Source organism: Phascolarctos cinereus, unplaced genomic scaffold (assembly GCF_003287225.1).
Source record: "Phascolarctos cinereus isolate Bilbo 61053 unplaced genomic scaffold, phaCin_HiC Scaffold_4;HRSCAF=312, whole genome shotgun sequence".
In the NCBI taxonomy this organism is placed as follows: domain Eukaryota; kingdom Metazoa; phylum Chordata; class Mammalia; order Diprotodontia; family Phascolarctidae; genus Phascolarctos; species Phascolarctos cinereus.
Genome location: NW_027555847.1, coordinates 62380861 through 62407445, shown reverse-complemented (window position 1 = coordinate 62407445; position 26585 = coordinate 62380861). Strand labels below are relative to the sequence as shown.

Sequence of the window (26585 nt, the reverse complement as noted above, 5' to 3'; positions counted from 1 at the left end):
GAAGGCGAAGGAGAAGGGGAAGAAGAAACCTCAGGCTCAGGTTCGCGAGGCCGCTGGGCCGGGTCCCGCTCTCGCCTTCTGCGCCTGCGTCCGCGCCTGCGCGTGGAGGGTCTGTTCGGTCCGCGGTCATGGAGGCGCCAGCTGCCCGCCTGCTGGTGCTGCTGTGGGCCGTGGGGGCGGCCCACGGTGCGGCCTCCGCCGCCTCGGAGGCGCAGCTGGTGAATGAGGACGTGAAGCGCACAGTGGACCTGAGCAGCCACCTGGCCAAGGTGACGGCCGATGTGCTGCTGTCGAACCCAGGCGGCTCGGCCGCGCCCGTCTCATCCTTCCTGCTGGCGCTGGAGCCGATGCTCGAGGCCCGGCTGGCCCACCTCGGCGTGCAGGTGAGCCGGTGGGGGGAACGGAGGAAGGGACTGGGGCGAGCGGCCGACCCTCCCTCGGGCCCCTGCACCCCGGGCCTCTTACCTGCATTCCGCTCCCCGCTCCCTCCTACAGGAACCCCCGCCCCAGCCGGGCCTCACCGCCCCCCCTCCCCTGGGGCTCCCCGGGCTGCCCTCCCCTCCTCCGGCCGCCGCGGACTTCCGCGTGTGACCTGCCCGCCTGCCGCTGACTGACACGTAAGCATAAGGCCGGTGTGCCGGCCGATACACGCCACGCCGCGCTCCAGGCCCGGCACCCGGTCCTCTGGGCCCGCTGACCCCGGGGCGGCCCCGACCCCAGCGCCCCGCCCTCGGCTTCCGGGCACCTTGGCCTTGTCCCCAAGCCACCCCCCTCCGTGTCTCCTCGACCCTGGGACCCTTGCCTTTTCTTCGGATCCTTGTTTCAGCCCCGGCCCACCTCCGCTGGAGCTTCTCACCGTCCTCCTTAATCTCGGTGTCTGTCCTCCGAGACCACCCCCAACTTTGCATGTTCTCCCCTGGGACACCGAGCTCCTGGAGAGCAGGGACTGACTGCCTGGCACACAGTGGTGCTTAATAAATGTTTGTCGACTAGCAGTGAAGTAGTAGACGTGGTCTAGTAATCCTTAAAATTTAAGAAGCATCCCGTAGGACACTTTAAACAGAATACTAAAGAAGTGGTGTGTGATAATAATGTCACTTATTTTAGTTTGCAAAGCACTTTACAAATGGTAACTTCTTTTATCCCCACCATAACTCTGGGAAGTGAGTGCTATAATAATATAACAATAGCACATAACCAACCCACATTTTACCGATGAGGAAACCAGGTTAAGTGACATGTCCAGAGTCATACTGAGTAAATATGAGGTCAGATTTGAAAACAGATCTTTCTGACTTCAGGGCCAGTGCTCTCTACAAATTGTGGAAGCTGCTTTTGCTTTCATTTACTTTCTTATAAATGGATAACTGCTTTTTTGAAACTTTTCCACCTTTGGTTTTGGGAAGAGAGTCAGGCTGTTTGTGGTTTTGATTTACATTGTTATCAGAATAGCATTTAGTAGGTGGTCACCTTGACTTCTAAGAGCAGCATAATTTGGTCTCTAACTTAAGAGACCAAAATTATATCTTCAGTTGCCTTAATTATAAAATTGTATTTATAGAGTTATGGAGTAGATACCAGCATTGGTATCAGATTTGACTTCTGAATTTTTTTCATGAAGTGCAGAGTATGGAAGACATGATTTAAATAAATTTTGGAGCTAAATTTCGCTCCAAGTACTATTTTCTGAAACATGAGCAAAAGTTCTGTTTAAATGGGTACTGATTTCTTTTTATATGGAAAATATTTTTTTTATGAAGTCCAACCCTCATTAAAGAAGGGTGTTTTATATTATTACAGAAGCAAGTTGTCTAAGAGCATATAGCTGAAGGATAATTGTAAACCAGGTTTATGTAGGTAGAGATTAATTTCGTTGGTCTATAAGGCCTTCAGTCTTCCTTGTTTGCATTTATTCAGAATCAGTACAGCTGTTGTGCAAATCATGGCAAAACCTGTTTTAAAGCTGGGGTCATTCTGCACTATGGACTACTACTTTCCAGAAACTTAGGTGTAAACTTTGGTTGCAGTTTCCATGACTTTTGCAAGAGGTAAGTCTCTTGCTCTATTCATACTTCATAGAGTTTTAGAACTGAAATAAACCTGTAAGATCATTTGAGTCTTCTAATTTTACTAATTAGAAAATAAAGGTCCAGGAAGATGATGTAATATGCTTGTGGTGGCAGAGCTGTGATCAGAACTCTGGTCTCCAGACTTCCAGTCTGTTGTTATCCAGTACACTTCTCAGTCCCCATTATTGCTTTCCCCACATGCTTCACTTGTCTATGCTGCTTTGCCCTCGTTTTAGTTCCCAGATGAATGCAGTTTTAGAAAAGAAGCTGTGGTTTGCAGAAATGAACATTCTTTTATGCCGTGATGTATGCCTTTAGGCTGTATTGCCTTGATGTGCCTCTGGCAACCTTGAAGAAGTATTGAACTGTCTATTGATGGACCAGGCTCAGTGCTAAGCTCTGAGGATATAAAAAAGGCAAAAAAAGTCTCTTCCCTCAAGGAGTTCCCATTTTAATAGAGGTACTGGAAAGGTGAACCCAGAGGCTATACTAACATTAAGGGAAGGTTTCTTGTAGGTGGTAAGATTTTTGGCTGAGAATTAAAGGAAACCAGGAAGTAGAGGGGAGGAGTGGTGAGAATTCTCTCTTGGCATGGGGAACAGCCATTGAAGGGAGTCTAGAGATGGAGTGAGGCCAGAGTGCTTGGGTTGGAGAGTATGTGGAAGGGAGTAAGATGTAAGACTGGAAAGGTAGGAAGGGCCAGGTTAGGAAGGGTTTTAAAAGCCAAACACAGGATTTCATTTTTGATCCTAGAGGCAATAGGCAGTCTTTGGAGTTCATTGACTTGGTGGGGTAACATGGTCAGACCTTAAATTCCCATTGGCAGCAGTCCTTTGGACTCTCCATCATTCCCTCATAATCTCCTCATCTCGCAATATTACTTTAGCCCCGGAGCTCAGACCTCTTCAGTCCTCTGTGCCCCTGGAGGGTGCCCAGGCCAGCCATCTCTTCCTTTCCTCCAGGCTGTACTCCTCTGGACTTACCCATCATACCTTTTCCCTACCCCTTTCAGTTTCCTTTTATGTGTTGTCTTCTTCCGTTTAATTGTAAGCTCCTTGAGGGCAGGGACTATCTTTTTCCCTTTCTTTGTATACCCAGAGCCTAGCACAGTACCTGGTACATCCTAGGCTCTTAATAAATGTTTATTGACTGAAGTGTGCTAGGAAAATCATTTTGATAGCTGAGTGAAGGATGAGCTAAAGTGAGGCAGGGAGGTCAACCAGCAGCCAACCAACAGTCTAGGTATGAAGTGCTGAAGACCTGCACTCTGGCGGTGACAGTGTCAGAGGACAGAAGGGTGTCTGTGAGAGATGTTCTATAGCTAGGCTGGACAGATCTTGGTGACAGATAGTGGATGAGGAGTGAGAGAGTAAGAGGCTGATACCTAAGTGCTTTGTTGCTTTGTGGTTCTTAAAGCACAGTATATATGTCAGTTGTTGGTATTTGGCATATTATTTCTTGGCATATTTTTGTTATTGTTGAGAAGAGACAGAAGTGTACCATCTTGCAAGATACCCTTAATCAGTTGTACTCCTTTTGCTTAAGTGGGATTAAGATCACCAATATGAAAAATATAGTGACCCCAGACTAGTAATATGGTTGGCCAACCAAACAGATCAAAGGTGTTTTATTGTTCTTGAGTATTTTTTCCTCTCCCTTTGAATCTAGTAGGATTCAAATTAAACTCACAAAAATCAACACCTTTTCTATGTAACAATAACCAAATCTGGAAGAGGATAATAGAAAGGAAAGTCCCATTCAAAGTAATTATAAAATGCATTAACTATCTAGGAGTCAAATCTATCAGGGCACATTCAGTACTTCTATAGATAGAGTTCAGAATGCATTTTAAAGAAACAAACAACAACTTAAGTAACTGTGGGGATATTCAGTACTTGTGGTTAGGCTTTGCCAATATGAAATCCAAAGACCACCTAAATTAGTTTATAGATTTAGTGCTATTCCAATTGGATGAGCAAGAGTATACTTTATAGAGCTAGACAAAATAATAAAATTGAGAAGAACAAAAATGAAGGGGGAATAGCATTTCTAGACCTTGTACTATTTTAATAACATATTGTAAACGAATTGAGTGTTCACTTATTGGGGAAAGGCTAAATCAATTGGGGTATGTAATGGAACAAATGTGGAAAGAGCCCTGAATATAGTCACGGGACCTCTGTTCAGATATCGGCGGTGCCACCCAGTAGGCAGACCACTTAACCTGTCTGGGTCTATTTATTTATCTGCCAAATGAAGGGTCTGAATCCTGTGACTTGTCCTGACCTTTATAGCTCTAGAACTGTGATCTGACACTGACAACAAGGAACGGCTGATGGGAAGAATTCGGAGAAATAGGGGAAGGCTTTATGAAGTGATGTGGAATTGATAAAAACAAAGTCAAAAGGACAACCTACATCATTGTTGCAGCTTGTAAATGACGGTTTTAAATAGCAGTAAGGGTTTTAAAAACTGAAAAATGTTGGTATTAATGTATAAAGCATACATCCATCCTTTAAGAAAACAGTGGAAATATATACTTAAAGTTAAATGTGTCACAAGTTCTAGTCACCCTTATATTGTTTTACTTGAGAATAGAATGTTTCACATTGTGGAGGATTTGGTTTTTAAGCAGGCAAAGGGTTTTCTTAGAGTCACAATTTAGTGTCATTGGTGATGTCATTACACCCTAGCCAGTGAAGGTGATAGGGCTATCACTCCTGAAAGCTCTTGCAGGTTGGAAGTTGTTATTTTTGAAGTTATAAGTCAAATGAAAATGAATTCAGAATTTGTGATCTGAAAAAGCATAAGAAATAACTGTGTGTTCTATTACAGTTAAAGGGAGAGGAAGAAGAAGAAAATCATTTGGAAGTCCGAGAAATAAAACTTAAAGGCAAAAGGTAAGCAGTCTAATAAGTATTTATTAAATTTTGTTTATAACCAGCTTCTTAAAATTTCTGTATTCACCTCCATACTTCCTGAGTCCAATTAGCATTTTTCTTTGAGGCTTTTTTGGTTGCTGTTTTCACCTTGTTATCGTCTTCTGGGTTTACGTCTTGGTCTTCCCTGTCACTGTGGTAGCTTTTTATGGTCAAATTCTTTTTGTTTTTGTTAGCTCATTTTTCCAGCCCATTTCTTGACTTTGAACTTTGTGTTAAAGTTGGGTTTTGCTTGATGGAGTGGGAGGTGGGGAGGCACCGTCCCAAACTGGAGGCTTTTTTGTATTGCTCCTGTCAGAGCTAGTTCTCGGGATCTACAGGTTTTTAGTGCTTCCAAGGTGGTGTGATCCTGAAAGAGGTATGGTCGCTGTTCTATCTTTACTGAGGAAGAGTCCCTGGTCCCCTGCAGCTGCATGTTCTAGTGCTCCTTGCTACTTTGGTACTGTGACCAGGGCACCTGCTCCCTTGTGACCGTCCCTTTGTGTTCCTCTCCGTCCTGGAACTGTGACCCAGATCTGCCTGTGGGTGGTAGAATTGCCAGTCAGCACCAGCAAAGGGTCCCCTGCCATCTTTTTCTGACCAGTTTTCTGACCCTCTTACTGTCTCGGGGCTAAGAACTTCTGCAGCTGCTGTTGCTGCCGTTGCTGTGGTATGTGTGGGCTCCAGACAGATCTTCACCACAATGTTACAGACTTCTGCCAGCCTCTTAAGTTTTCATAGGCTGGAAAAATATTTCACTCTGACTTCTTGTTGGCTCTGCTGCTCCTAAATTTGATTTAGGGGAACGTTGGGAGAATTCAGCTGGGTGGCTGCCCTAATCTGTCATCTTCCCCCTTTTCCTTGGCCAGTGCTTTGCCAAGCCCCAGCCTTGGATTGCTCTCATCATCCTCTTCTTGTAATCCTACCCATAAGCTGTTGGAGGAAGTCAGGGAATTGTGCGGATTGGGTCTACTAAAAATTTACACTGTTTAATTTTAACTGGACCCTCATTACTGCAAGGCAGTGCTACTACTCTCTTGTTGACTGTCTGCCATGTTTGATACTGGCGATCACTTTCCTGGATAGTCTCTCTGCTCTGGGTTTTTGTGGCACTGATTCCTCTTGATTCTCTTCTGCTTGTCTGACCTCTCCTTCTCCATCTCCTTTACTGGATCCTCATCCTTGTCCTGCCCCTGAACTGTGGGCGTCCCCTGAGGCTTTGTCCTGGACCCTTTTATTTTTTTCCTTTTCTCTATCCTGTTTACCTTAGTGATCTTATCAACTCCCATGGGTTCAGTTACTGTTTCTGGGTAGATGATTTTCAGTTCTGTATGTAATATAGTTCCCACTCTTGTACCTCGAATTGCCTATGAGAAGTTTTCTAATTGAATGTCCTGTAGGTATCTCATAACTCACTATGTCCCAAACAGAGCTCATCATTTCCCCCCACCTTCCTCTCATCCACACTTCCCTGTTACTCTTGAGGGGATCACCATCCTCCCAGGTTCCAAGTCTCACTCTTATTCCTCTTATATAGCTGGTCTGCTGCCAAGTTTTGTCTTTTCTAACCTCCCGGCATCCCTCGTGTACACACCCTTCTCTCTTTGCTCACATATCTATCTTTCTAATTCAGGCTCTCCTCACCTCTCACCTAGACCATCATAGTAACCTCCTGATCAGTCACCTTGCCTCCACTCTCCTCTGTCAATCCATGATCCACTCATCTGCCAGAGTGTAGAGCTGACCACATTAGGTCCTGGTCAGCAGATACCAGTGGCTTTCTCTTACCTTCGGGATCAAATGTGAAGTCCTCTCTCTTTTCAAAGCTCTTTACAGCCTGGTGTGCAGGCCCTGGCTCCTTCCCACATTTTCAGTGTAATGCTACTTTCCTTCGCTCCACACACTCAGTGGTTCGGTGAGAATGGCATATGGTGTGCCAGCTTCTGTCTCTGCTTTTGTACTGGCTTTCCTCCATGTTTAGAGTGATTTCCCTCCTCACTTCCATCTCTTGATATCCCCAACTTCTTTCAGGATTAAGATCATATGCCACCTTCTGTAGGAGGCCTTTCAGTTCTCTCCAACGACTTTAGCCTTCCAGAGTTACCTTCCTTCTATTTTTTATGTATCATCTATCTGCTTAATTATCCACATGTTGTTTCCCTCATTGTAAGCTGTCTGTGAGCTCCTTGGGGCCTGTGTAGGGAGTGGTATTCTGTTGCTGCTTTTTCTCGTATCTTAGGACTTAACACTGTGCCTGGCATGTAGGCATTTAATAAAATGCTTGCTGATTGATTGGACTCTAGCCTGGCCTCTGTCCTGTCGTCACACTGGACGAGTCACTTAACCTCTTAGATCTCTAAGACTGAGTTATAGGAAGTTCTTTGGTGGGCACTTCCACACCCATGAAGTCACAGGTTACAAAAGGTTTTCATCTTTTCACCACCCTGTGAGGAAGGTAGGATGGATATTATTATCATCACTATCTTATACCAAGGAAACTGAGACACAGTTTGGTGAAGTTGCTTGCTTCTGAAGTCACATGGTTAGTATGTACAGGACCTGGTAGGCTTTTACATTTCAAATCTGTTGCCCTTGGCATTACCACGTACTGCTTTTGTTATAAAGTCCCTGTCATTTGTTGCTTTGTGGTAAGGGGTTCTGAACCAATAGGTTGAAATCTACCAGTAGAATTCTTTCCTCTTTTTTAAAATCTGAATTAAGTTGTACTACTTTGTAATTTTAATAAAGTAGGGTTATTTCTCATATTTTATTCTTAACTGGCTGGTTGGCTAGAAATGAATTATACTTATAAATAGATGGGTTTTTTAAGTGAAGAAAAAACAAGTCCAGATAACAGTTGTGGTTTGGTGATAACTATAAAGGTCAAGGAATTATAAAAAACGTTTGTTTCTGTCATACCTTTGCCCTACCTCTCCTTGATTTTATTTCTTTATACCTCCAAGGTTTGGTCATCAGTGTATCCTCAAATTAGAGATGTAGTTTCCATAAGTATATTGTTTTTTTTTAAAGTTTTTATTGGTCTTGTTTTTTAACATTATCAGAATTTTCCCCAGTGTCCTTTCCCCTTCTTATACTGGAGAGCCATCCCATATAACATAATATTTTTTAAAAACAAAAAAAAATTATAAGCCTGTTTAAGTACTTTTAGAAAAGTCTGGAAAGATGTTCAGTGTACCACACTTGGGGACCCCTCACCTCTCCTCAAGGGCTGCAGTGGTGGGGTATCTTTTCCTATTTTTTTGGAGCCATGCTTGTTTTTTGTAATTTTGTACCACTTTTGATCTTTTGTGGTTCTTTCTGTTTACATCGTTGTGGCCTTGTGTTTTCTTGGCTCTGCTTAATTCACTCTGCCTCTGTTCATGTAGGTCTTGTTTCTCTGTAGTCATCATATTTGTCATTCTTATAGCACAGTTATATTCCATTACGTTCATGTATCAGTTTGTTTAAACATTCCCCAACAGATGGCATTCTGCTTGTTTCCAGTTTTTTGTTATCGAAAAAGGTACTGCTGTAGTGTTCTGATGGTAGATTTCAAAGATATTCTTAGAAGTCCCTCATTGGTTTCTGTCATTAGATCCTCAACTTCATTGTTTGCTGGATTTCCTAGTAGGAAAAATGGCATCATGGTCCCTTTGGCACCCTCTCCTCCTGTTCTGCCTGTTCTGGTTTTTTGTTTTTTTGTTTTTTGTATTTTGGTATTTTTTGGAGAAGGGTTTCTAAGAGGAAGAGTAGGAGCAGGGAGGAGGAGCACAGTGGCAAATTCTTTCCCCTGCTGCCACCTCTCATGGAACAGTGAAAAATAACCATTCGTGGGAAAAATGTATATCTGCGAAGTACTTATTTATCTTGGATACCAAACCCTCATCAGAGAAATATTGGTAGAAAGATTTTTTTGCCTCAACCACTTCTTTTCTTGTCCTGGATTAATGTTGTCAGTGTAGAAGCCTTTCAGTTTTAGGTAATCAAAATTATCCACGTTGTCTTTTGTAATTGCCTCTATCTTTTGCTTGTTTAAGAATACATCTGCCTATGGCTGTGAGAGGTTTATGATCTGTTTCTCTTCTAATTTTTTTTTGATATAATCTTTAATATTAAGCTCACGTATCTATTTAGAATGTATTGTGGAATATGGCATAAGATGTTAGTCTAAGTCTAATTTCTGCCAGATTGCTTTCCAGTTTTCCTGGCAGTTTTTATTATATAGGGAGTTTTTCCCTAAGTAACTTATGTTTTCCACTTTATTATACACAGCTATATGTCTTTTTTCCAAAGACCACACAAACTAAATTTGGAGAGATTTGCCATCAGATTGTCTTCAAGGCTATGGACTTTTTGGCCACAGCAATTAAAAAATATATATATTTAACCTTTTTTTCAGTTAGCAAAAGTCTGCCTTCTCTCCCTTCATTAGGTCTGAAAGAAAAATAATACCCTGTTATAAGCATGTGTAGTCAGATAAAACAATTTCCCCCGACTGTACTTCTCTTTTTTCACTCTGAATTTCTTTTACCTTTCTCTTGGAAGATGGGTAGTATGTTTCATCATTAGTTCTCTGCAATCATGGTTAGTCATTACACTGACCAGAGTGCCTAATTCTTTCAGTATTGTTTTGCCTTTACTGTATTGTCATTGTGTACATTATTCTTCTGATTTTGTTCACTTTACTGTATATTAGTTCATACGAGTCTTCTCAGGTTTCTCTGAAACTATCCCCTCCCCTTCATCATTTCTCACAGCACAGTAGTATTCCATCATCTTTAGATGTCATAACTTATTCAGCCGTTTCTCTACTTATGACCCCTTCAGAAACCCATTCTTTGTCACCTCCAAAAGAACTATAAATATTTTCATACATTTTTAGTTAAATTTTGTTTTGCTTAGGATTAATCCCTCCCTTGACCTTCCCTCAAATTCCTTTCTCCTTTTATCCCTTTGTCTCCTATTTCCCCATCAAATGAAATATATTTCTGTAGCCAGCTTTGTGTTAGTTCGTGTATGTGTATGTGTACGTGTGCGCGCGCGGGTGGTCTCCCTTCCTTTGACCAGTAGAGATGAGACTGAGACTTGAGTGTCAGCTTTTCCTCCTACCTCTCTTCTTTGTACAGATGTCTACTTGGATGCCCAGGTCATCCTTTCCATTCTTCTCTTAAGATCATCAAGACATAATAGAACAACTCCCCGGTCTTGTTGGTGACACATTTCCAAGGGGATGCATGTATCATGTCCTGTATTTGTTTGTCCTTTTTGATTGTTCATTCCTGCTTAACTTTTCATGTCCTTCTTAATTCCTGTGTTTGAACTTCAGAGCTGCTACACAGCTCTCATCTTTTCATCAGGAATGCTTGAAAGTCCTCTACTTTGGGGCAGCTAGGTGGCACAGTGGATAGAGCACCGGCCCTGGATTCAGGAGGACCTGAGTTCAGATCCAGCCTCAGACACATAACACTTACTAGCTGTGTGACCCTGGGCAAGTCACTTAACCCCATTACCTAGCCAAAAAAAAAGTCCTCTCCTTCATGAAAGGCCAATTTTTCCCCTGTAGGATTATACTCAGTTTTGCTGGGTAAGTTATTCTTGGCTGTAAACCTGTATCATCTAGGTGGCCCAGTAGAAAGAATGCTGGACCTGGAGGCAGGAAGACCTGAGTTCAAATCTGGTCTTAGACACTTCCTAGCTGTGTGACCTTCTTAGGCAAGTCACTTAACCTGTGTTTGCCTCAGTTTCCTCATCTGTAAAATGGGTATAACAATAGCACTTAAACTTCCAGGATTGTTGTTAGGATCAAATGAACTAATATTTGTAAAGAACTTAGCACAGTGCCTGGCACATCATAGGAGTTCTGTAAATACTAGCTCCTATCATCATTGTCGTTGTCATTGTCGTCATCATCATCGTCATCATAACTATTCTGGAATATTGTATTCCAAATGCTCTAGTCCTTTATAGTCATGGCTACTAAATTATGTGTGATCCTGACTGGGCCACAGGCATTCTGTAAGGTCATCTATAAATTATAACAGGGTTGTAATATATGTAGGTGGGATGAGTGCCTACAGTGATCAAATTAGGTCTTTGGAAGATCTTTGTTGCAAAGTGATCCTGTAACTTTGAACTGCTAGAGCTTTTGTTTTTCAATCTGTTCTCTATTTCTTCTGCAGTGGGAAATTATTCACAGTGAAGCTTCCCTATTCGCTAGCTGGAGGCGCCAAAATCCGCGTGGTCATTGAGACAGTCTTCACTCATGCTCTGCAGCCGTATCCAACCCAGATCACCCAGTCAGAAAAACAGTTTGTGGTTTTTGAGGGGAACCATTATTTCTATTCACCCTACCCAACTAAGACACAGACCATGCGTGTGAAGCTGGCCTCCCGAAATGTTGAAAGCTATACCAAGCTTGGCAATCCTACCCGCTCTGAAGATGTGCTGGATTATGGTCCCTTCAAAGACATTCCTCCCTTCAGTCAGGTAAACTTTTTAGCCTAGGCCTGCTTCAGAGAGAACTGAAGCTGACCACCTGCAGGAATGGAATGGAGTAATCATTGATTAAGCTACCCCTTGCCAGATCCTATGTCAAGCACTTTACAAATATCATCTCATTTTATTCTCACAACAACCCTGGGAGGTAGATGCTATTATTATTTCCTTTTACAGTTGGGGAAACTGGGGCAGACAGGTTAAATGACTTGTCTAGGGTCATACAACTAGTAAGTGTCAGACTGGATTTGAACTTGGGTCTTTGTGACTCCAAGCCCAATGCTTTATCTATCCACTGTGCCACCACCTGCCTGATAATAGAACATATTGCTTGCCTGCATAATGTAATCTATATAACGTATGATGCTAGGCACCCTGAAGGATACAAAGAATAACAGAATGCTGATTTCATTTAAACTTTTGAAATACTAAATCCTCTTTATCCTTTTTTACCAAAAATTAAAAGTATTTGTTTTTCTTTCTCTGACAGGATCCTTTTAAAGTGCATTATGAGAACAACAGCCCTTTCTTGACCATCACTAGCATGACACGGGTCATTGAAGTTTCTCACTGGGGCAATATTGCTGTAGAGGAAACGGTAGACTTAAAACACACTGGTGCTGTCCTTAAAGGGCCCTTTTCCCGTTACGACTATCAGAGACAGGCAGACAGTGGGATTTCCTCCATCAGGTCTTTCAAGGTGAGTTGCTGCTGCCTCTGAACGTTGACGTAGACATTCCTGCTGTCTGGTTTATCTGCCTTTTCACTTTGAGTCCCAGCTAAGTACTCCACAGTGTGCTTAGTGGCTGGTGAGTTAATGGCAAGATGGAGGTGATGGCGGAGCACCGAAGAGGCCTTAATTCTAGTAGAAGGATTCCTGCATATGAAGGAGGTCCCTGAAGAGAAAGTGTCAAGAGTGAGCCGAATGAAAGCTGCTCGTGGCAAGGGCGCCTGGTGGGTCAGGGAAGTGTAGGCAGTGACAGTCTGCATGAACTCATAAATAACTCGGTTAAATTGTACAGTGTGAAATATGTAGGTGCTTGAGCACGTTTTATTCCTGATTTGTCAGCACTGAACCTCCTAGATCATGTTTTTATTATTTTTGTCATTCATTTTTTGGCACCCGTATTCAGAATTTTCAGCCTAAACCTCACCTTTGCTGAAAGTCATAATTGAAAAGTGTTTTGTGTTGGTGTCCTTTAGTTTGCTTCCTAGTGCAGAGTCTATGTTTTTAATTCTTGTTTTTCATTAAAAATTATTCTGGATGCCTTTTTTTCTGTCACATTTCCATATATATCTTCCCCAGCCCAACAAGTAACGAAGATTAAAAAAAAAATTTAACAAAAGTGACCAATATTATTTACTTACAGTGTTATATACATACTTCCAACATTATATTACTGACAATATACACTTAGACCATATTTCCTACCCTTAGTCTCTCATCTCTGCAATGAAGGGAGGGAAGTTAGTATGCTTTTGACTTAACGTTAGCCAAACTGTCCCTCGAGAGCCATTCAGTTTGCCCACATTCTCCCTAATTTTGAGTATTATGCCTGCCATTCTGCCAACACTAGAAGGCTGAAGCCTTTCAGAAGAGTAACTTTTTCTTAGCGATAACTGGTTTGGTGGGTCTGCCTAGTTTGGGACATGGAGTTGGATTTCTTAGGTTTGTGAGATCACTAAGGAAACTTTGGATATACTTCATTAGTTAGGTTCTGAGGCTGAATAGGGCCTGAAATTCCTAGAAGAAGAGGAAGAATTTCTTAATGTTCCCATAGCTTTGCTGTGCCTTCTTTAAGCGTAACTCTGGTTCCAGATTGACAAATTTAGGTGTTACAGGTGAAGTCCTGATATTAGCACAGTGCTTGCCACATAGTAGGCATTTAATAAATATTTATTGACTTACTGACAAATGTCAGAGCTTTTGTATGAGGGTTTCACAGAGTCTAATTCGTGGAATTTATTTCTGAATGTAATTTCTTTGTAGACAGATCCTTTGGTCATTCAGTGTCACCCGGATCCTTAAAGGAATTGGATATGACCCAACTCTTGGTTGTAATTCTCCTTTCATGGAATTCCTTTGGCAGATATTTATCCAGTCCTGTGTATATTGTCTCCTTGTAAACTGGGAACACCTTGAGAGCTGGGATGGTCTTGCTTGTGTCTCTAGTGCTTAATACAGTGCTTTTTCATTCCCTTGCTGAGGATGTAGGATGTGTAAATATTCTCTTCAGGCATCTGGCTGCAAAGATTAAAGTGACAATCCCTGCCTTCAAGAGATATGACTATTAGGACATCATTCCAGTGAAAATCTCAGTATAACAAAAAAGGTTTTCAAGACTGATCAGTGGCCTGTTTATTTCAGTTGGTATTCAGGCCATAAAATTTTGGCACTACCAAAGAATTTGGAACAACCTTTGGAGTTTTGTTATGGTAGAGCTTAATAATAAACTTCTTGGACTTTAGCTTAATGACAGAAAATATAAGAGAGAGATCTACATTAGGGAAATAATTCATTAATTGATGTCTCTCATGGCATCATGTAAGAATGCAGTTTTACTGAAAAGTACAAATTTTTAAAATCTGAATAATTATAATGACTGTGTTTGGCAAACTTCTTTCCCTTCATTACAGAGATGGGGAATTATGAATGTGGAATATTGAATATATTTTAAAACAGTCGATATGATGGTTGGTTTTGCTGAATTGCTTTTAAAAAAAAATCTGTCACTAGCTTTCCAAATACAGGAGAGATATATTTAGAAATGAAGGTGATTTAAAAACAATATCAATAGAAATAATTTTTAAAGGTATTTTATTTAAGCAATAATAATAAATTATCTGGATGGATTTAGTTTTACATGTTTTCTTTTTTAAATAGAGGTACATGTAAGCTATTTTAAGGAGTCTAGAATTTTATGATTTTTGCCAATTAGAAGAAATAATTGATGTAATAAAACAAAACAGTTAATACATTTTCTAGACAGCATCCTCGGTATTATTCAGAGTAGTTTTAGAAAACATTCATTTTCAGGAATAGGGGCTCTGTGATGTAAAGGACAAAAAGCATACTCAGATCATTGAATGCAAATTTTGCTTTATAGACCCTTGTTTCATCAGTTGTATAGTAGTTGGTATTTTAAGAAAAAAATTTTTTAAAAAACTTTTTGGTGAGGCATTTGGGATTAAGTAACTTGCCCAGGGTCACACAGCTAGGAAGTGTCAAGTGTCTGAATCCAGATTTGAACTCAGGTCCTCCTGACTCCAGGGCCAGTCCTCTATCTACTGTGCCATCTAGCTGCCCGCATAGTTGGTGCTTTTGATGTTTGATTTTGAGCATCCTCAAGGGACTTTATAAAGCCCAATATGTTGTCAGATTTGAGGTGAGCTCTGTACTGTTCTTTTAGCTGTTTCCTTTTTGATTTGTTTTACTTTTAAAATATGTCAGTTTTATTAACATGCTACAGAAGATAGTATAATGTAAAGTATATGTGAGAAGCTCTAGCAGTTTGAGATTATGTTGTGCCTTGGCCACCATATTGTAGGAGGGCAAGGTTGGTTAGATGAAGCACAGGTGCAGATTCCAGCTGTTCCACTAACTCACTCTGTGCAAATCTCATTTCTCTGAGCCTCAGGTTACTTCTCTGGTAAGTGAAGGTGTTGGACTAGGTGATCACTAAGGTGCTTAATAGCTCTCAGATTCCTGCTTAATAGCTCTCAGATTCCGTGTCATCCTGTGAATCCACAAGGACATTGCTGTTCCCAACACCAGAAATTCTTCTGTATGCTGCAACACTTGTTTCTAGCGTGGAGTCCTCAATGTGCTCCTTATTTTGTGGGAAATAAAATCAAGTGTAGATTCAGTATAGATTTTCAGTGAAATAAAGTGGTTGGTAGCATTTTCCCTCTTATTATAGCCTTTCATTTTACTTCCTTTGAGATTATACTTGGATACTCAAAAATAGCACTTCATTTGACAAATACGTTGGGGGTCTTAGTGGACTTGAAATGCTATCAACAGTGTGATAAGGCATTCAGCAAAAAAACTGATGTGACCTTAGGTGGCATTAAAAGAGGCATAGTCAATTGACAAGAGTTTATTAGGCATTTATAACGTGCCAGGCACTACTACAGTAGACTGAGCAAGAGCAAGCCATACCCTGGGCAGACCACATTTGTCATGTTGTGTTCATTCTGATCACCCACGTTTTAGGAAGGGCAGCACTGATCAAGCCAGAGAGCGTCTGGAGCAGGACTCCTGGATGAGTGAAAGAACTGGTGAGGGTGCTAGATGCGGACCAGTTGTGGGACCGGGGGTACTTATTCTGGAGAAGGGACAATGTGAATGGAGAAGAAAGGGCTGTCACAAAGAACAGATTACGCAGAACCAGGAAACAGCAGATGCTGCAGAAAGATGTCAAGACAAATTTCCCAACAGTTAGAACTATCCAGAAATGAAATGGGCCACCTCAGGGGCGGTTCTGCTTTTTAAAAAAATCTTCCAAGGAGAGTTGGGATGACCACTTCTGGGCTAAGTTGACTGGGATTAGATGGCCTCTGAGATTTCTTCCAACTTCTGAGATTCTATGACTTTGTTTGATTTCATAAGGAATGTTTGATAATAGTAGAATATTTTGATCCTGGGTACTTTAAGATCCTCAAGTATTAGTTGTTTTTTTAAAATAAGTTTTTAGTTGATTTTTTTTCTTTCTCCCATAATCTTAGTTATCCCAAGTGTCTCTCTCCCTCCCCTCCAAGAGAGTCATTCCATGTGACAAATAGTATTTCTTAGAAATAGAAAAAAATCAGCACAATTGATAGACACATTGAAAAAGTTAGACAGCATATGCAGTGTTTAACACCTATGGACCTCCTACCTTCCCAAAGGAATGGATTGAAGGTATCCCTCATATCTCTTCATTTGAGCTCTGCTTGATCTTTATCATTTTTGTTACATTCTCTTTTGATTTTTTTGGTATGTCATTGATCTTTCTCTTTATGTTGTTATAGTCACTGTATATATTGATTTCTTGCCTTTGCTTACTTCTCTCTGCATCAGTTCATATACATCTTCCCATGCTTCTTTGTACTCATCACATTCGTACAGCACAGTAATATTCCATTACGTTTATGTACCACAGTTTATTTAGCAGTTCTCCAGTTGATGGGCATCTACTTTGTTTTTAATTCTTACCTATCACAAAAAGTGCTTCTATAAATATTTTGGAGTATATAGGGACATTTTTTGTATCAGTGGCTTCCATGGGGCATAAGCCCAGTAATGGAAGTCTAGGTTCAGAGGGTATGGACATTTTAGTCACTTTATTTGCATAATTCCAAATTGTATTCCCAAAGGATTGTATCCTTCCGGGTCCACCAACAATGTATTAGTGTGCCTATCTTTCCACAATCCTTCCAACATTAACTATTGCCATTTTTGGTCATTTTTTCCATTTTTCAGGATAGGAGGGTTGTTTTGATAGGCATTTTTCTCATCAGTGATTTGGAGCATTTCTTTCATATGGTTGTGTATACTTTCGGTTCTTTTGAGAACTGTTTGTTCATATCTTTTGACCATTTATCTATTGGGGAATGGCTGTTTTATGTTTATTAATGTTTATATAATTTAGATACCAAACCTTTATCAGAAAAATTTGATACAAGTTGTTTCCATTCAGTCATGTGTCTCTATAGAAACTTTTCTGCTTCATGTAATCAAAGTTATTCATGTTATGTTTTTAGTTGCATTTACATAAAGAACTTCATTATTTCTTAGAAAAGTCACAAAAAATATTTAGATTCCTAGACTCTGTCATGATTCTGGTTTTTACATTTTTTCTTTTAATAGACTGTGAGAAGCCACTGTGTATATAGTGTTTCACTTTGTTTTAAAAACAAAAAATTCTATTGCAAAGTTTTTGAAAATAATCTTTGAGGAAATAATTTGATTATCAGTATGCCCCAATGTAAACATTTTTACTCATAAAAAGGTATCAAATATTAAGAAATGTTCCATTTCTGTCCGTCTGCCCCTCATACTTATTTCCTTTGAGCATCTGAATGGTGTGTAGTCATGGAATAGGGTAATCAAACAGGTATTGCATCAGAGGTGGTATACAAAAGTTTGATTACAAGACGCAAAGCACTGGTAGACTATAAATCCAAGTGTCTGAGTCTCTCTAAGGTAGACAATTAGTCAGAATGTTTTATCAGTGTAACTATATGGGAGCTTACTAATTTATTTCTACTTATTTATTATATGTTTATATGCATATATTTCACATATATATTTACCACTTATTTCTAGATTCTCTCTCCCTGTGCCTTCCAAGTAAAGCTCAAACTTCTTTGCCCGACATTTAAGGCCCGCCATAGTCTGATCCAGCCTGTCTTTCTAGCCTTATCTGATGTTACTCCTTATGTACTACTATACTCTTTAGTCAGACTTACTACTGTTCTCTGTCTTTTGAACATGCCTTGTACTTTCCTGTTTATGTTCTTCCCGTTGCTTGGACTGTCTTCCCTCCCTCTCTGTGCCACTGAAGATTAAAGCCCAATTCAAATGCTGCCTCCTCCGTGATGTTTTCGTTTATATACCCCTCGTGGGTAACAGTCTTTCTTATATAGCACTTTTCTTCTCCCTCACTCACTGTATTTTGTTGTGATATTTTGCATTCTAGTTATATGTTTCTACTTTATTTCCTTACTAGTCTGCAGTTTCAGGTAACAGATCTTAAGTAAATGCTTTGTTTCCCTCCAGGCCAAAAAAAAATACTCTACATTAAACAGATGCTTAATAAATATTTGTGTGAATAAAGAGCAGAGTGAGATTTGGGTCCATGGTTTTAAGGGACTTTCTTTTCTCTTGCAGACCATTCTCCCTGCTGCTGCTCAAGATGTTTATTATAGGGATGAAATTGGCAATGTCTCTACCAGCCACCTTCTCATCCTGGATGACTCTGTGGAGATGGAAATCCGCCCCCGTTTCCCACTCTTTGGTGGATGGAAGACGCATTACATTATTGGCTACAACCTTCCAAGCTATGAATACCTTTATAATCTAGGTCAGTAGTGATTTGTCAGGGGGCAGCCTGAATCTGGCTTTACTCTCAAACAGTCTGTCAACCATTAGTTAATTCTCTTGTGGTGGATGTCCATTTCTTTGTTTCCTACGGAAGGTTGTGGTGAATCTGTGTCCACTTCAGAGAGTCAGGCCTGTGATTCTCTGATTTTGCAGGTGACCAGTATGCCTTGAAGATGAGATTTGTGGACCATGTATTTGATGAGCAAGTAACAGACTCTCTGACTGTGAAGATAATACTTCCAGAAGGGGCTAAGTGAGTATGGCTGTTGATCTTCTTTCCCATGTGCTTTAGCTTTCCTTTCTGACTCTCTCCATAGCCTGAAAAGAAGTCCCTGTGAACAGTTGAGAATAGGTGTGCTGTTAAGCTGTGAGTTGGAGATAACCTCCTGAGCATCTTGTGTATAAGAGGCTTGGTCTGGGTGTTACAGGTGTTTGAAGACAATCTCTTCTCTGTTTCCCAGGAACATTCAAGTAGACAGTCCCTATGAGATCAGCCGAGCCCCAGATGAGTTACACTACACCTACCTGGATACGTTTGGCCGCACGGTGATTGTTGCCCACAAGAACAACTTGGTGGAGCAGCACATTCAAGACATTGTGGTGGGTGGCTCTCACTCTCCTCCTGGCACGCTTCACACTCCTTTACTGACTTGTTTGCAGAGGTGGGGCTCTGGTGTAGCTATATTGAGCTGGTGTGGTGGTGAGGAGCTGGTCTATTAGAGATGGGGCTTTTGTTCCTTTTTTCTTTTTAAAGATTGGGACTCAATTGGCCCTCCCTGGGTAATTTCCTGCAACTATGGAGACAGGTTCCCATTACCCATAGTAACAGCCCTTCTCTCTTTCTCATCTCAGGTACATTACACATTCAACAAGATCCTCATGTTGCAGGAACCCCTGTTGGTGGTTGCAGCCTTTTATATCTTGTTCTTCACAGTGATCATCTATGTGAGGCTGGACTTTTCCATCACAAAGGTATGCCGCTTTCTTCTTAGGAGGCAGGGGGTGGAAATCCAGAAGCCCCATCATTCCACACTGATTTTTTGAGTTTTAAGCACATCCTATCTCTCCCCCCCCATTTAAAAAAAAATTCAATTGATCCTTCATAATTTAAATCTCCTTTGTTTAGAGTGAGGTCTTGTTCTTTTCCTGATCTAACTGTGTGCTCTCTGGAGCACACTCTTGTGGTCAGACTTGGAATCTACATAATCCAGAATGTGACTAGCTAGAGGTCATTTGGAGAACAGGTATTGTTTGGCTTACATGTTGGGGTAATCTCTTTGGGAGGTCCCCATCCTGAAGGGAGTCATCTTTGTTTCAAAGTTCACTCAGAATTAGTCACATTAATTCATCCTAAAGGAACATATAGGAGACTGTTTTGTAATCAGTTATAAGGGGAAACTGAATTATTTGTCAGAAGGTTGCTTATTGGGCAGAGCAGCCGAGAAAAAGAAATAAATGTGTTTATAGAGAATTCATTTGGGTCCTTTTGGAACTTGGAAAAAAAAGTCTCCCTTAATTTGGTGGGAATGTCTTAAGAATTGGCATCAGTTTTCTTGTCTCTAAAGTACTTGACTAGTATTAAGTATATACCAATAAACTTAATTCTTCTACTTTGATTTTGGTTGCATTTGAAAATTCATTTTTCATTGTTCTGCATCCTTGTGTTTTCTTTTGTTTCCTGTTTTATAGTCCTTTTGAATTTCTTGTTTGGCTTTGATTTCATCTGGCTTTCTAGGGTAACTTCTAACGAGTAGTATGTTGGTTTATATTGTTGTTCCAGAGGGATTTTGCTTTGATTGTTTTTTATTTATTAACCAATAAGCTTTTATTGAGCCACTGCCTATTTCCTATAATCACAGTTGAGATTTGTTCTGTATAGGACCCAACTACACATGCATATTCTCAGTCATTCTCTGATATTCTTTAGCATCTATTTAACATCATATGAATATCCTTATGTTGCTTTTGGATACGTACGTTAGTGATTTGTGGGTGATGAGGACAGGCATGGTGCTGGGAGGAGACATTTTGAGGTACCAATATGTTTTTATATATGTAGTTGATTAGTCATGGGCTGCCAAACAAGGAGGGAAAGTCCCAGATCTTCTCAGTAAGACCACACACCTCAGTGAAGGGCAGCTCTCTTCAACTTCTTATGATTTTCAAATTTCTTGCATTCATAGTGGCTTCTCTGTCATTTGACTCTTTTGGGGGAATAATTTTATGGAAGTTGAAATGTTCTTGGGGGATGGTATATTTCTTTATGACTTTCTAAAAATATAGTTTTTCTTCTTCAGATAGCTGTTATTCCTGGATGCTATTTGTGGGATCAAAGTCAAGATGAATTTGGCCTTCCTGAGCTTTTAAATGGCACGTGTATCTTCCCTCTGCAGGATCCAGCTGCTGAAGCCAGGATGAAGGTGGCTTGCATCACTGAACAGGTTTTAACTCTGGTCAACAAGAGATTAGGCCTGTACCGTCACTTCGATGAAGCCGTCAACAAGTACAAGCAGTCGAGAGATGTGTCCACTCTCAACAGCGGCAAGAAGACCTTGGAAATGGAGCATAAGTCCCTGACTAACGAGATTGCATCTCTGCAGTCCAGATTGAAGACTGAGGGCTCTGATCTCTGTGACAAAGTAAGAGACGTGGGCAGCTCTTTTTTCTTTTATTAAGTGTGGCATCATGCAGTATTCCTGGTGACCGTTTCCCAAGTGTTTTGGTATTTGAAGTACACCACTGCCTTGGCAGCATCAGCAGCTGTACTTCACTCTTTTTATTTTTTTGGCTAGGCAATGGGGTTAAGTGACTTGCCCAGGGTCACATAGCTAGTAAGTGTCAAGAGCCTGAGGCTGGATTTGAACTCAGGTACTCCTGACTCCAGGGCTGGTGCTCTATCCACTGCACCACCTAGCTGCCCCCTGTATTTCACTCTTAAAAGAACCATCCTAAAGCAAATGGAATTATTGGCACATTCAGGAAAATGCAGTCCATGGCATTTTATGGGTTTTCTGGTGATACTAACCAGGGGCATAGAAATTGAAGTTTTGGTGTTTGTGTTTTAGAAAAAGTATCTAAAGATTATTAGAAACATTTCTAAGAACAGATGTCTTTAATAGAAGCCTGTCAGTTTCATGTATGTTAAGTGCCTACTGTGTGCTTTGCCCTGTGCTGAGTGTTGGAAACACTGTGCTGAATGCTGGCTGGGCTGTACATATCCCAGGATGAATTTGTCTTCCTAGGAACAAATTCAGAATGAGGCTATTTTTAAAAAAAAACTTGCTGACTCACTGTGCGGGTGTCTCATGATGCTGATGTTGAAAGGAGTCCCTGTCCTTATATTGGAGAGATGAGAGTAGGAGGAGCACTGAGTTTGGAGTCCCTCGGACCTAGCTTGTGTCATAGCTGTGCACGTACCCTCTGACCATTACTTCCATCATCTACAAAATGGAGAAAATACTTTATTTACAAGATTGCTACACCCAAGTTATGTTATTGCTAATCAGAGGATAGAGTTCTGGGCCTGTAGTCAGGAAGGTCTGAGTTCAAATCCTAGCTCAGACACTTATTAATTGTATGATCCTGGTCAAGTCATTTAATCTCTGTCTGCCTGTTTCCCTCAGCTGTAAAGTAGTAGTAACAACTACTTCACAGAGCTGTTGTAAGGGTCAAACGAGATATTTGTGAAGCACTTTGTGAGTTACAAAGTAGTATGTAAATGTAAGTTTTTAAGGAAAGTGCGTTGTAAGCTTTAGTGCAAATAAATGTCTCCATGAGATGAATATGAGGATAGCATGTCAAAGGAAACCAGGCATCATTTCTTTTCCTTGATGTGTTAGACATCAGGACTGCCAAGATATGTTAACTGAAACAGGGCCACGTGGTAGCTCAGAGTCCTACTTTTCTGCAGGCCTCTTTACCGTCCATTCGTCCTCTTGCCTTTTCCAGGTCAGTGATGTCCAGAAACTAGACAGTCAGGTGAAAGATCTTGTGCTGAAGTCATCGTTGGAGGCAGAGCGGCTGGTGGCCGGCAAGCTCAAGAAAGACGCCTACATCGAGAACGAGAAGGCCCTTTCCAGCCGACGCCAGGAACTGGTCACCAAGATCGACAACATCCTGGATGCTCTGTAACCTGCAGCGCTGCCTTCACTACCCAGGGGCTGCAAGAGCAAAGTCCCGGTGTGGACCCTCTGAGCTCAGAGCGGCCAGGCCTTGGGGGCAGTGGGAGGCGTTAGGAATGGTGGAAGGATGTTGGCTGCCAAATTTTGCAAGTGTTGTATGGATTTTTAAATATTGGTTCCTGAACCTTGTTGTTGTCCCTAGGAGCAGTCAGGTCAGGCTGAGGGTACTAGGAGTCTTGCTCTTCTGAAAACTTTTCCTGTGTTTGTTTAAACACACAGACACAGACACACACACACACACACACACACAGACACATGCAGTCTTTGTATTTTGAGGAAAGGAATCTGAGTTTGTACTTTTTTACCTCTCACATTCAGCAAATGCTTATTAAATGCCTGTTGTGTGCAAAACCCTCAGCTGAGTGTTGGAGGAGATAGAAAGCTTGTGTAAGGCCCAGGATTCTACTTGGAGTTTTTTAAACATTTGGATCTGCGCCCTCCTAGCTTTAGATGTTTGGGGTTTTGTTTTGTTTTGTTTTTTAATTTGTGTGAGAGCAAACTGAAATAAACCAGGGACTGTGAATGTTTACTAAATTGTCTCTATTGTTTCTCATTCTAAATTATGAATTGGTAAAATATCTAAGCTCCGCATTGTTGTATGGTACAGACTGGAATGGGGGAGAAAGAGAAGACTTTTTTTTTTTTAAAGAAAGACACCTTTTATAATACAAGCTTTACAGAGAGTATAAAAATTTACTGTGGAGGATGCTGGTCTTTGGGTGGTTGGAGAAGACATAAGGCTGTCTAATACCTTTGGAAAGTTCCTCTCTCCCTCCTGTCCCTCTGCCTTTCTCATTCCCAACACATGGCTTCTGTGACCCGAGCAAACCTTTGGGCAGCTGGAGAAGAGGCAGAGGGATGCCAGAACTGGTGGTGTGGAATTATGGGATCATAGGTTGTTTAAGCTGAAAGTTTAGAAGTGGGACTTGTGGGGACAATCAGTCATTGCCGTTGACCAAACTTCTCGTGTGTGTCACTTGTTTATGCTGCTCTGAACCTGCATTCACTTAGAGCTCAGTGAGAAATAAGTAGGCCAGACTGGACTCTTGGATTGAGTTCATCTGGGCATCTGGTGATAGCATTCTAGCCCCTGGCTTGTTGTATGCAGCCTAGAAGGTGATTGGTGGGCTGCAGCTCCTGGGCTGTCCAGTTCACAGGTGAGAATGGAAAGATTTAAGGATAAATACAAAGGGCCTTGATTGGTGGCCTCTATCTAATTGTGGCCTCAGCCTTCTCAGCTTCTTTTTCCTTCTTTTTTATTCTTGTTTCCTTCTCTCCTTTTTATTCTTTCCATCCCTTCGCTCCCCCATGCATGGATTTAACAAGTTATATCTCCCTTGTCTTATTTTTTTTTGTTTTTTTAATAATTAATTAGTTTTTAGTTTTCAGCATTCACTTCCGTAAGATTTTGAGTTTTAAAATTTTTCCTCCTCTCATTCCCCTCCCCCTGAATGGTGTGCCATCTGATATAAGCTCTACTTACACATTCATATTAAGCATATTTTCCCATTAGTCGTCCCTTGTCTTATTTTGAAAAGCAAGCGAATCAAACATTTTAGATTTCTCTTCAGGACAAAGTGTGGCTTAATATGTGACAGAACCTTTGCCCTGATTAGTGATCCATGAAGGGTTAGGGGGCTGGGGGATGGACCCAGGAGCAACCTTCATGGAGAAGGAACTAGCCACCCTTGCTACTACCAAGTTACTGTCAGAGTAAGCCTGAGAGCCCCGGAAAATCAGAGCGTCCCAGACCCAGTCCCCTAGTCGCTTCCTTATTCACATCCCTCTGAATCTTCCTCCACCAACGTCCCACTCTAAAGCTATCCACCCCTTCCACTGTGCTCTCTGTAATGCCTGCTCCTTTTTGACTCCATCTTCTTGTACTCACTGAGACTTGGCTCCTGACACAGCTTCCCTGGCCTCCCTTTCCTAAATTTTCCTTCCTCTCCCCACATCACTGGTCATAGCGGGGGAGTTGGAGTATTGCCCCTTCTAGGCTGTCCCTTGCTGAGGTGGAGGTTCATTCAGGATTGATCTTATCATCCACAAATGCACCGTATTCATGCCCTCTGAAATTCCTCTGTGATCAGTCTGTTGTCATTCCACCTCCTGCCTTGCAGCTTCAAAACCTGTTCTTCAACCTCACTGCAGTCTCTAATCCTTCCACCCCTCAGTGTTCTCCCAGGTTGCACTGGCCACTGCCCCTTTCCCCAGTGACCCCTTGGTTAACTAGGTCAACCCTATACTGTCCTCTCAAGGCCTCTGCCCCTTATCCTGTGGAAAATTTTGTCCTGCCAAGCCACCTCCTTGTATCACTCCCTCTGTCTGCTACTGCTGCAAACGAAGATGGAGAAAATCATGAAACTGGACTGACCAGGTCCACTATACACTTAGGTTATGGAATTTTGACTGGCCCTCACCGTGAGAAAGCACCTAATTGACTCACTGTCCTACTCAATGCAGTGTTTTTTCTAAACCTCATCCCTCCTCAAACCCCTCATGGCTCCTCCTCCCCCGACCCTTTCAGCTGAGAACTTTCTTCATATTTTACCCAAAAAATGGAGGTCGTTCACTGAGAGCTTTCTTTGCTCCCCGCCTCATCTCGCCACACTCAGCTACCTTGTCCCACTTTCTTCTCTCCTGTCTTGGGAGAAACATGCACAAGTGATCATATCCCTACAGACATGCCTGTGTCTCCCCTATCCTCAAAAAACCCTTGTTGATTGTTTCTGCTGTCATCCTGTAATTTCTCCGTTTTGTGGCCACACTCATTGAAAAGGCCATGTTCAATATGTGTCTCCACTTCCTTTCTCCTCACGGTCCCAGTCACCGGTGCTTGAGACCTGGAAGTCATCCTCATCTCATTCACCTCTTCCATATCCAATCATTTATCAAGCTTGTCTGTCTTTTTTGTATCATCTCTCATCGACTCTTCTCTCCTCTGACGTTGCCCTCACCCTGGTTCAGGACTTATGTCATGGCTGGCCTATGGTGGTCGTCTTCTGGGGGACCTCTCCCACTCCATCACATCCTCCATTCACCTGCCCATTTGAACTTCCGAAAGCATTTCACTTTCCCTAATTCAGTTAACTCTGATGGCTCCGTATTACCCCAGGGTTAGAAGATTCTCTGGCTCTTAAAGCCCTCAACTCAGCCCCTTCCTATTTTTCCAGTGTTCTTACACCTCTCCCTTCCCCCTACAGAAAATTCAGTCCAATGACACTCTCCTCCTCCTAGGTGTTCCTTGGACATGACATTCCATCTCTAGACTCTGGGCATTTTCCCTGGCAGTCCCTCAAGCCTAGAATGTTTCCCTCCTTATCTCTGCCTCCTGGCTTCCTTCAAGTCTTAATTAGATACCTTCTGCAGAAGGTTCTCCTTAATCTTTCCCAGTCCTCCTTAATCTTAGGGCCTTAACTTTGAGCTTATCTCCAATATACACTATATAAAAACATAAATGCTATTAAATTCTATCATCCTGAGATTATCTGTAGTACACCTTGTATAGATCCTATTTGTACATAGTTGTTTGCATGTTGTCTCCCCACTATACTGTGAGCTCCTTGACAACAGGGACTGTTTTTGCTGTTCTTTGTATCCCCAGTGTTTACTTTGTATCCCCAGTGCTTAGCACGGTGCCTGGCACATAGTAGGTGCTTAATAAATGTTTGTTGATTTACTGAAGACCCAGAAAAGAAAGTTCCCATCCCATCCCCACAGTCTTGGCACTGACAGATGGCTCCTTGTCAGAAATAAGAAAATTTTATCAATGGAAATGACATTAAGGAAGATGCATTACCATCTGCCTTGCTGCTGTAACCCAGGAGCAACCAAA

The 26585-nt window shown here is 41.6% G+C and overlaps 1 protein-coding gene across 1 annotated transcript; it reads left to right on the top strand.

Moving 5' to 3' along the window:
• On the top strand, positions 1-23284 carry RPN1 (ribophorin I). The gene is made up of 10 exons (XM_020981200.2): positions 1-383; positions 4905-4969; positions 11167-11473; positions 11973-12182; positions 18357-18549; positions 18723-18822; positions 19031-19169; positions 19422-19541; positions 20963-21208; positions 22518-23284. The coding sequence occupies exons 1-10, from the start codon at positions 129-131 to the stop codon at positions 22698-22700; spliced, it is 1818 nt and encodes a 605-aa protein (XP_020836859.1). The 5' UTR covers positions 1-128; the 3' UTR covers positions 22701-23284.
• Positions 23285-26585: the final 3301 nt, after the last annotated feature.

Bases quoted from the DNA above. Each gene is read 5' to 3' on its own strand.
- RPN1 (XM_020981200.2), top strand. From the start codon at position 129: ATGGAGGCGCCAGCTGCCCGCCTGCTGGTGCTGCTGTGGGCCGTGGGG. The intron at 18,823-19,030 runs GTGAGTATGGCT...TCTGTTTCCCAG, and splicing joins ATACTTCCAGAAGGGGCTAA to GAACATTCAAGTAGACAGTC. The intron at 19,542-20,962 runs GTATGCCGCTTT...TTCCCTCTGCAG, and splicing joins TGGACTTTTCCATCACAAAG to GATCCAGCTGCTGAAGCCAG.